Raw genomic sequence first — 11034 nt, 5'->3', positions numbered from 1 at the left:
ATTGTCGTTTAGAACGTAAGACTCGTAGCTAATCAGATCAACACACTTGGTAGTAATGTTCTAGTCAATACACTTGGTAGTAGTACTCTAGTCAACACAGGTATTTAGCTGTATATTGCCTCTTGTTAGTCTGTTAAATATATGCAAATAATTCTTTGATTTGTAGAGATACAAGAGAATTGTATCAAATCGGATCCAGCATGGTTCTTGTCGGGGACAAGAACCATGATAGGCCTATGGTGATCCAAATATTGACCTTTTTCAATGTGTAACCCACTGCAGTTGTCTAACTCCTGGATGTCTATTAATTGTAGGTGAACATAAACATCAGCTAAAAGAAAACATTGCCCAAATATTTCTGCCGTGACGGTTAATTAAAATTTCGGGGAAAATATTGTATGCAAATTTTATACTTAGGTATTATATAATAAATATATATATTGTATATTAACTATAACTCTGTGTAAAATGGGTTTATTTCAATAAATTTAAATCTCTTGATTGGCAAGGAAATTAATTATTTACTTTACTAGGCACAACGAAATTTATTTTTAGTTAGATTTATATTGTAATTAGATAACTTTAAAACAAGATAAGAAAACAAATCAATAACATCTTAAGTAAGTTTCCGCTGAAGTATTTATACCACAGCCAGATTATAACGATGCTAAAATGATATAAAAGTTTACTGGCTTCTGGAAACCGCTCAATTTGATGTCACTAGAAACCGCAAGACTGAGGACGAGTTATCTAAAGAGATTCTAAGTCTCCATTAAGTGTTATAAAAAAAAGTAATTTTCAGAGGGTTTAGCTGTTTATTTTTATTGATAAAATTACAAGAAGCCAGACAAGCGAGGAGTCACAATAACGTGGCTAACGTATGTTGACCAGACCACACACTAGAAGGTGAAGGGACGACGAGTTTTCGGTCCGGCCTGGACCACAATCGACTTGAGAATGGTCCAGGACGGACCGAAACGTCGTCGTTCCTTCACCTTCTAGTGTGTGGTCTGGTCAACAAGACAGACAAACAAAACTTGTATGCTGAGGAGCGCATAAATCACACCTTCTCACAGATTTACTGAAGGCAATGAAATCACATTTGAAAGTGGAAATAATTGGTTATAGCTCTCTCAACCCTCACCACTGGAGCCTTTGTCAACAGTACAGTAACTAGCTAGAGACTTCTTTGGGTCAAAACTTCTCTGGGTCAAGACTTCTCTGGGTTAAGAAGCTGAGACAGTTACATAGACCCAGCCGCATTGAGAGCCAATGAGAGAGAGTACATCATGGGGTCTCATGGTCGACCAGAGTACACTGTGGGGTCCCATGGTAGACTAGAGTACACCAAGGGCCCCCATGGTCGACCAAAGGAAGGGGTCCCTCGGTCGACCAGATTACAACATGGGGTCCCATATGATCCAGGGGTCATTTTCTTCTTTGGCTCCCTGTTCACAGGGGTTGAGTCTATACATTACATTCTCGGCTGCTCTCTAGGTAGTCATTCTGCCAGTGCTGTTGACGAAAGCCTCAGGGTGAGGGCTGCAAGTAGTCTAGTTGGAGTATCTATATATATATATATATATATATATATATATATATATGTAAACAAATAAATCTATTAACAACAACCGTTATTCAGTCATATTCTTCCATTAAATGTACGAGTTATTAATCTATCCACATTACTAATATCGAAGACAGACTCTGGACAATAGGTCTCTATGTGTGTCATGATCTTCGAAGAGACCAAAATGGTCCTTATCTAGACCATAAATTACCTCTTAGTCAGAAGACCTGGTCAGAGACCGGGCCGCGGGAACCTTGGCCCCTCGGAATAAGGTAACGCAAGGTGTATATAAATTCTGACAATCAACCGGTCTAATTGAAGCTCTCAGCATCCCATCATTGTTACCAATGCTTGCACTCGTTGCTTTTCAATATTATCCAATCAATATCCAGGATAGTTATTTCCGAATTCCTCGGTTTTGGTTTCAGAGTCTGCAGTCTAAATCCCTTTCATAAATGCTTGGATTTCAGGATTCCCACCAGCGAGGATTCATTCCCAAAACAGAATCATATCCCAAAACGGAGTTTGATTTCCTCGGCGACGCAGATTCCTGCACCAGACGTTTATACGTTTAAATAAGTTCAAGAAATATTAATTCCAATAACGACATTGTTTCATAGTTCAGTAATTCCTTTAGCGACATTGCTTCAGTAACTCTAAAAAGTGACAAATCGTTACCAACATTAATTCGCGTACAAATTCCGACAGAAAATTTGTCCTAAAATAATAAATATTCAAAGACTAGATATATAATGTTAAAACCCTCTGGGAAATAATTCCCATATCGACATAAATTCCCAGAAAATTAATCACGACGATGACATCATTTTCCGTAATATAATCTGTCAAGTCATTGAATTCCTTGACAACAATGCCCAGAACACAGGTTGCCAGCTACACCATATATTTTGACAGGATTTGAGGAAAGGTTGTGATAGTGACTGATAATATTTCCCCTGTGTGTAACGACTCAGTCATTGCACTAAGAATTCTTATCATTAATTGGAATCTGTAAATAAATCTCGATTAAGAGAGAGAGAGAGAGAGAGAGAGAGAGAGAGAGAGAGAGAGAGAGAGAGAGAGAGAGAGAGAGAGAGAGAGAGAGAGAGAGAGAGAGAGAGAGAAATAGACCTGAAGATGTTAAACCTCATATAATCAACTTGAATTAAATCCTATACTTTCCTTTCTACAACACTGAATTAATTGTTTTCTCCTCGTTATTTGTCTGTATTTCTCATAGTGTTTGGTTGAACTGTCTCACTCTATGCCACAATTTCCCCTTCTATGTCAAAACGTTTCATTCTGTGTCAGAACTTTGCATTACCACAATGAAAAGGTCTGACATTGACACATGTCAATCATTCATTAGTGTTGTTTTCCAGATTTTCACATTACAAATATTTCTTGTCATATTCAGCTTTCTATTGATTTAGCCAAAATTGTGTGTTTTTAAAACACTTCAGTGACTATTCAACTTCGCCCTATTGGACTCTATGCTTGTAAAAGACTTTTCAGACTGGTATTTCCCTGGTATACCCCCAGACTGGTATACTCCCCCCTAGACTGGTATACCCCGTCAGCTCATGAGTAGCTAATCTTTACACACAACAACATGATTATCCCTTTCATTCTAATCTTTATCCTTAGACTGGTATTCAAAAGTTGGATTTTACTCGCGTATTTTTTTAATTTAATATTTATTTTTCTCTATTTTTTTTGGACCAAAGACTGAAAGTTCTTATGATATTAGCAAGTTCTGGATTTACGGACGACTGGGTTAAGACTTCTGTGGGTTAAGACTTCTGTGGGTTAAGACTTCTGTGGGTTAAGACTTCTCTGGGTTAAGACTTCTCTGGGTTAAGACTTCCCTGGATTAATACATTGCTGTTTTCTTGCCTTTCTTTAGTTGATTCAAGAAGGCTATTTTTCTTCATTGTATTCTCTCCTGCTGATCATCTGTTCTTCTTATCATTACCATACACTTAAGTTCCTCTATTTCATTATGAATTCTTCCTCTGTCTTCCTATCTCCTGCCTCCATCCTCATGACGTTGCTCTTATCTGGGCTGAAATCTATTAACCATTTCGTCAGCAATCCTTCAGTGTATCAAAAATATTCCTAATGTCCGGGATTCGTTGATCGTTCTGATCCTCTTAAGTCACTTTAAGTTATTTGTAAACAGACGTAAAACGCTCTTCATTTCCGTGTGTAAATGGGAAGTGTTTGGTGGAAAATGAGCTAAGGGGAGAAGACAGCTGTTTGTGTTTAAGTTCGGTCTTGATACCTGGTTGATACCTGGTTGATGTTATTCATCATAACCTGGGAGTTATTCATATTATAATATGAATTATTATGTTATAATATTCATAACATAACTTGATACCTGGGAGTTCTTCTACTCCCCAGGCCCGGCCCGAGGCCAGGCTTGACTTGTGAGAGTTTGGTCCACCAGGCTGTTGCTTGGAGCGGCCCGCAGGCCCACATGTACCTGGTTGATGGGGTTCTGGGAGTTCTTCTACTCCCCCAAGCCCGGCCCGAGGCCAGACTTGACTTGTGAGAGTTTGGTCCACCAGGCTGTTGCTTGGAGCGGCCATCAGGCCCACATACCCACCACAGCCCGGTTGGTCTGGCACTCCTCGATCTGTAGGAATTCTAGCACTTGCAACTGTTGAACTGAAAGGTTCAACCATTTGCTGTCTCAGACGGATCGACAGCAACTTATCAACGGCTCCTGAGACTTCCTAGTTTACATATTTTAAGAACTCTTCAATTCTACATTACGGCGATGTTGCCTGCCCTTGGACGCGCGGATAAATCTCCCAACCACCGAGAAAGAAAAAACACAAAACATGGAACCAAGGCGAAATATTCCGGCTAACATTTCTTGCTATTTCAGGTGAATCGGACGGAAGGCAATTGCCTCAACCTCCGGCACCCATGAACCTTTCCCCGAGTAGGTCCTTTGATCAACGCGTCCTCATTAAGGGCTGGAGTTCAGGCAAGTGAGAATCATTTCTCACCCGCGTTGATCACGGCGACAGGTGTCGTGCTTGTACTGTCTGTCTGCTGGTGTCTGCTGGCTGTCTGCTGGTGTCTGCTGGCTGTCTGCTGGTGTCTGCTTGCTGTCTACTGGTGTCTGCTGGCTGTCTGCTGGCTGTCTGCTGGCTGTCTGCTGGTGTCTGCTGGCTGTCTAATGGCTGTCTGCTGACTATCTACTGGTGTTTCACCAGCTGGGCCGCAGCGCTCCGCGAAGAGCAGCGACGCAGACATCTGCAGGAAGATCTGATTGATCGCTCCAAAAATATTTCATCTGTCACCTTAACAAGGACATCGAGAAGACTGAAAGGGGCAAAGGAAGAAGATTTACCATCTCGGCTCGACTCTCCAACAGAGGAAAACCCAAGAGCCCAAGAGACTCCCAGCGCTTATTGAAAAACTCTTAGTCTGTCTCCTATTCCTTGACCATGGAAGGGTGACTTCCAAGTTACGCTCAGTTTTCCTCCTGGTTGTTGGAGTACTTCCTTTCCCGGACCTCAGAGTGAAAGCCTTCCGTAGTCTGACGCGAAGTGGAGGTTAGCTGAAGGAACCGAGGGAAATGGACTGAGAGAGAGAGAGAGAGAGAGAGAGAGAGAGAGAGAGAGAGAGAGAGAGAGAGAGAGAGAGAGAGAGAGAGAGAGAGAGAGAGAGAGAGAGCGAGAGAGAGAGAGAATATGGTGAGAAGGAAAGGTGATGTTGGAGAAATGGGAGGGACTAGTTGGAAAGGAAGGAGGGAGGAGCTGGAGGGAAATGGAAAATATGAGTGGGAAGAGACGTTAGGAGGAACCAAATATGAAGTTTGAGAATGAAAAGGATGAATTTTTTTCTAATTCTCTGTGTTGTTATACATCATTGTTTTCCTGTGTTTCATTTTATATTTGTTTCTCGATCTTTTTCCTCTCTGTTTCTCCTCCCTTTATGTTTCTTTTATTACTCTCTCTTTCACTCTCTCTCCCTATTTATACTCTTTCTCCCTGTTTCCAGCATATTATAGACTCCCTTGAAAGTCTCTGAAAGACATGACAAGGGAGAGAATGATGTCGCATCACTCTGTTGACGATGACATCAGCGACCTATATCAACACCCCATACACCCACACACACCCACACACACCCACCCACACACCCACACAATACTTCCTCAGCAAAGGAATATATCCTCCCTGGCAGAGCCCCCTCCCCACCTACCCTGTCTCCACCCATGCAAACCAGAACCTTCAAAATATATTCCTGCTTCGAAACTCGCGATCCCTCCCTCGTCCCAACGCCCCGAGCGATGAGGCCAGAAGGAACTGCTGAGTCGGAGGACATCCTGGGTTTTCATATCCACCGAAGGTAAAACGCTATATGAATGCGAGATAAGTGGATCTAGTTCGTCCTCCAAGAAAATAATAATAATATTAAATAATCCAAATAGTTGGAGGCTGTCCTGGGATTTTATATTTAGCGTAGCATGAAGTAATATTTTAATAAGGATATGTGGGTCTAATACGCCTTAGGGAAAAAATATACAAATATCAGATAATAGAAATACTTTATGAAATCTGATGTGAAGTTAAAAGTTATTGAAATTTATTTCGATGGATTTAATATCCCCTTTGCGTCATTTCTGCAAATATATAAATATATATTTTATATATATATAAATGAAAGGAAATATTCTGAGGTTGCTATTCCCTATTGTGGTAGGGATTTGTAGGGACCTACATAGGGATTCATGTAGAGACTTACATAGGGATTTATATAGGGACTTGTAAGGGGTGAGGTGGGAGTGGAGGAGAGGACAAGAGAGCTGGTGGAGGCAACACCGTGGAGGAAGGGCTGCCAACACCGTGGAGGAAGGGCTGCCAACACCGTGGAGGAAGGGCTGCCAACACCGTGGAGGAAGGGCTGCCAACACCGTGGAGGAAGGGCTGCCAACACCGTGGAGGAAGGGCTGCCAACATGTTTTGCATATCATACATAATATATATTGTGTTGTTCCCCTCTCAAGAAATAAGGTCCAAAAATATAAATTTTCATCTTAACTAAAAACGCAGCCGACAGCCGAGGCGTTTGGAGCAAAGGAGAATTTCACGCAAATTTTAGGTCTTTTGAATATTTCTATATGAAGAAAGAATATGTATCGGAGCTCGGAGATTATTGGTGAGTATAAATATCCTCAAACAATGCTCCCTCGTGACCTCTTTGCCACAATAATAATAATACGGAGCCTCGGAACCAACGCAATCACATTACACAAACTTATTACTTATTTGATAACGGGGGCCTCTGCTTGAGGTAATATTGCTTACCTCGCGAGGGCGGCTCTGCCTGTATCATCCCCATTACACATTTTATTATTAATTCTTTTGACAGAGCGGATCCACAAGCAAAAATGGGAATGATAGTAGGAGGGTAGGAGAGGGAGGGAAGATAGAGGGAAGGGGGAGGAGGGGTTGAAAGGGAGGGAAGTGAGGGAAAATGGGAGATATGGGCCCCTAGAAATATAGGGGGAAACGTGATACGAAAATGTGTAAAGAAACACCACAATTAAAGAGGATTAAACGTAGACAAACTTCATCTGTTGTCAGTATGTAAGTCTTCCAATATTGATCTTCTGAAATTGTGGGCATATTCTCTCTCTCTCACTATATATATATATATATATATATATATATATATATATATATATATATATATATATATATATATATATATATATATATATATATATATATATAGGGGGGTACCACCTCTGGTGCAATTATAGGGACCCACAGCCTCAGAGAAGGGAACACAGAGCATTCAGGGAAAAACTTGCCATTTAACTCTGAATACGTAAGAGTGTTCGCTTCTCCTACCACCCCTATATATATATATATATATATATATATATATATATATATATATATATATATATATATATATATATATATATATATATATATATATATATATATATATTTAGAACTGCATCTCAGCCTCCTGGGGTTATTATTTTGCATGAAGACTGCAGAGTATAGCCTTAAATATTTACCTGTTACGCATCAGTGCTTAACTGCTTACAAATGAACAAATTAACCTTATAATATGATTTACATATACATATATTTAGATAAAAAAAAATAGTAAGCTTAATTAGAATATATCAAACTATTCGCCACTGAATGATTTAAAACAAATCTTAAGGTCAGCTTTCACTCTCACACATCAACGTTGTCGACAAAGTTGCCTGGCTGAGACACATATTGAGAAACATATTGCATGTGTTACACTTCGACTGCTATTACGAGCAGTTCTAGTCTACTCTGTATTTGCAAATTGCTTTTTATTTGTATGATTTGAATGAGGATCTTTTAAACATGACGTTCACTAATTAGAGTTTTATTTGGTCCACAGTCTAGCCATGGCAACTTTAGTGGTACAAATTTAGTGGTACAACTTTTCATTCATATTATTTGTTCTTTTCCTACTGTAGAAAATGCAACTTGTGGCTTTAAGGTTTTGGGTTTCTCTTCGTTAAGAATTTCAATGCATCTTGTACTATGAATCAGTTTTTTGGAGTAAGATTTATTTTCTCTAACTTAATTTATATCTTGAAACACTTATCCTAACGATTGCCTCTGTCCAAGACCTCTTCTGTCCAAAATCTTTTCAGTCTAAGCTCTCCTCTGTTCCAGATCTCTTCTGTCCCAGAGCTCATCTGTTGAAGATCTCCTCTATCCCAGCTCTCCGTTGAAAAGGTTTTCTGTCCAAAATATCTTCTGGACATGATTTTCTCTGTCTAAGATTTCCTGTGTCCCAGAGCTCATCTGTTCAAGGCCGCATCTGTCCATAATCTCTTCTGTCCCAGGTCCCAGAACCCCCACCTGTCCTGACGTACAGCACCGTCGCATCTTTAACATCGCCATCATCACCCATCCCAATTATGCCATTCTTATTGTCTGTTCAGACGTTCTTCCTACATCTACCTTTTTAGGAGGTCGTGCATCCGCCGCGGAGGAACGTGCGACCACCGCCCCAACGACTGCTGCTACAACTCCTCCTGCCGGTGCAACCTGTGGGGGACAAACTGCCGCTGCCAACGTATGGGACTCTTCCAGCAGTGGGGCAAGTAAGCTGCCAGCTGCAGGCTTGGTTTACCCCTACGACGGCGACGTCGAAGGGGGGACCTCCTTGCACCTCGACTTCCCCCACACCTGTGTGTTGCTACTGTCTTCCTTCAGCGCCCCCTTCCATGCGTACTACCCCATCTTGTTTCCCGTAGCTGTCATTCGTCGGGGTAACCATTCCATGCCTTCGGCATCATCTTCCTCTTCCAGGACATCTCCCGCTGGACCTCCAAAATGTCTCCCAGGTAGCTCCCCTTTAAATAAATATACCCAAAAAATATTCTGAGTGTACATATCACTAAGGAGGAATAACATCACGTCATTTGGTCATAGGTGCGACAATTACCATTAATACATTTCAAAATTTAATAAAAGAGTTTGCCCCCACCTTATCACGATTTTTTTTTTTGATGCCGGTTAAATTCAATGAGTTATATACCCAACTCACGTTTTCTGTGAAGGGGATAGACGAGGTCAGCGTAGCATCTCTTCCTTACCTATGTGTTGGGTGTGATATTATATGGTTCAGGTGTAGTGATCCGTCACTAAATATGTTATAACATGCATGTTTTTGGTTGTCTATCAGATATGAGCTGTAACTACGGTGTGGGTATTCGTCATTGGCCGATCCCCTCCTCCAGCCACTTGAATTAGCCAATCACAATACCCATACCACAAAGCCGGGATCTGATTGGGTATACACCAGCCACATACCCTAATTAGGCCTTGGCTTGGATATATCTACTTGTATCTTTTGAAAAATGAACAGAGTTTTAAAAACAGATTGAATATCGAATCATATATATATAATAAAGTGTCTATGTGTACGAGATTTTATTTTTCATTGATCCTCAAATTAATGATTTAAGACTAGATATATATATATATATATATATATATATATATATATATATATATATATATATATATATATATATATTTATATATATATATATATATATATATATATATATATATATATATATATATATATATATATATATATATATATATTTATAGACAAAAGGCCATAAAGATATCTTTATAAATATTGATAACTTGCCAACTTCAACACGATTGTAACCAGTTAATACAGTTAATATTAATTCAACATTAAATGACAGCTGTCACACACACACACACACACACGCACACACACACACGCACACACACACACATACACACACACACACACACACACACACACACACACACACACACATCAGGATTAAAACTAAATGTAAGGAAGTCAGATGGACAATAAGTAGAAGTTGCCAAGGAGGCTGCAAACAGCCCAACACTGGATCAACCCTCCATTCACCTGGGTCCTAGAAGACTCGAACCCTGACCCCACGTCTGTGATGCCGAAGGTCTATCGACCGAGCCATTGAGCAGTATTTCACAGGACCAACCTCTGGAGGACCTCGTGGCCCCAGAGTCACTCTATGCTAAGGTAAGTTGAAGTAATTATCTTGAGAAAGGTAAAATCCAGCATAATTAAAAAGCCTTTAGGAAATTACACGGGCGGTTTCAGTACAGTATTTGGACATATGTAACCCCAGTGATACAGTGATACTGTAGGCTGTATCAGCTTACACCCCTCTTTTATAAAAAAAATAGCAAGCCAAGTTGTATGAAATACAGTGGTTCAGTACAAAATTAGTCCAAAAAATAAGGAGACTAAGCTACATTGCTAAAGGCTGCTGAAACTAATTACATAGCATATACCAGAATTGGGAGGACATGAGCTTGACATACAAAATATTCACGAGAATCGATGGCATGTTTAGAGACAGTATGTTCAGCAACAGCGGAACGAGAGGAAGGATACATAGAAGTTAAGACACACACACATGAGTTCTATGTATGGGAAGAAATACAATTAACAGTTATTAAGTAATAAAATTCCTCAATAAAGTCACCACAATTTTGCATTGTCTCTGAAATCTTCAGATTTATTGATGGTTGATTGTTTCCTGTTGTTTTATTTCCTGAAATAATTAAGTTATATACATGATGAATTCTCAGTGTCTTGACAATTATATACATATTTTAATATATTAATAATATACGTATAGAAATAATTTTATGATATAGATATTTATGTTATAAATTTGTTAATGTATAATGAATCAGAATGTGGGAGCTTGTTGATGCAGATGCTATTACAAGCACTACACCAGGTGCTATACACTACACCAGGTGCTATACACTACACCTGGTGCTATACACTACACCAGGTGCTATACCAGGCACTACACCTGGTGCTATACACTACACCAGGTGCTATACCAGGCACTACACCTGGTGCTATACACTACACCAGGTGCTATA

At 39.9% G+C, this 11034-nt stretch overlaps 1 protein-coding gene across 1 annotated transcript in view; it reads left to right on the top strand.

Moving 5' to 3' along the window:
* Positions 1–9532, top strand: part of LOC123771986 (uncharacterized) — a 46796-nt gene extending 37264 nt beyond the window's left edge. The window contains exon 4 of the mRNA XM_069337827.1: positions 8568–9532. Within this exon, the coding sequence (XP_069193928.1) occupies positions 8568–8706 (139 nt within the window). The 3' untranslated portion in view covers positions 8707–9532. The remainder of the gene's footprint in view (positions 1–8567) is intronic.
* Positions 9533–11034: the final 1502 nt, after the last annotated feature.

Source organism: Procambarus clarkii, chromosome 38 (assembly GCF_040958095.1).
Source record: "Procambarus clarkii isolate CNS0578487 chromosome 38, FALCON_Pclarkii_2.0, whole genome shotgun sequence".
In the NCBI taxonomy this organism is placed as follows: Eukaryota; Metazoa; Arthropoda; class Malacostraca; order Decapoda; family Cambaridae; genus Procambarus; species Procambarus clarkii.
This window is presented reverse-complemented; position numbering and strand designations above follow the sequence as displayed.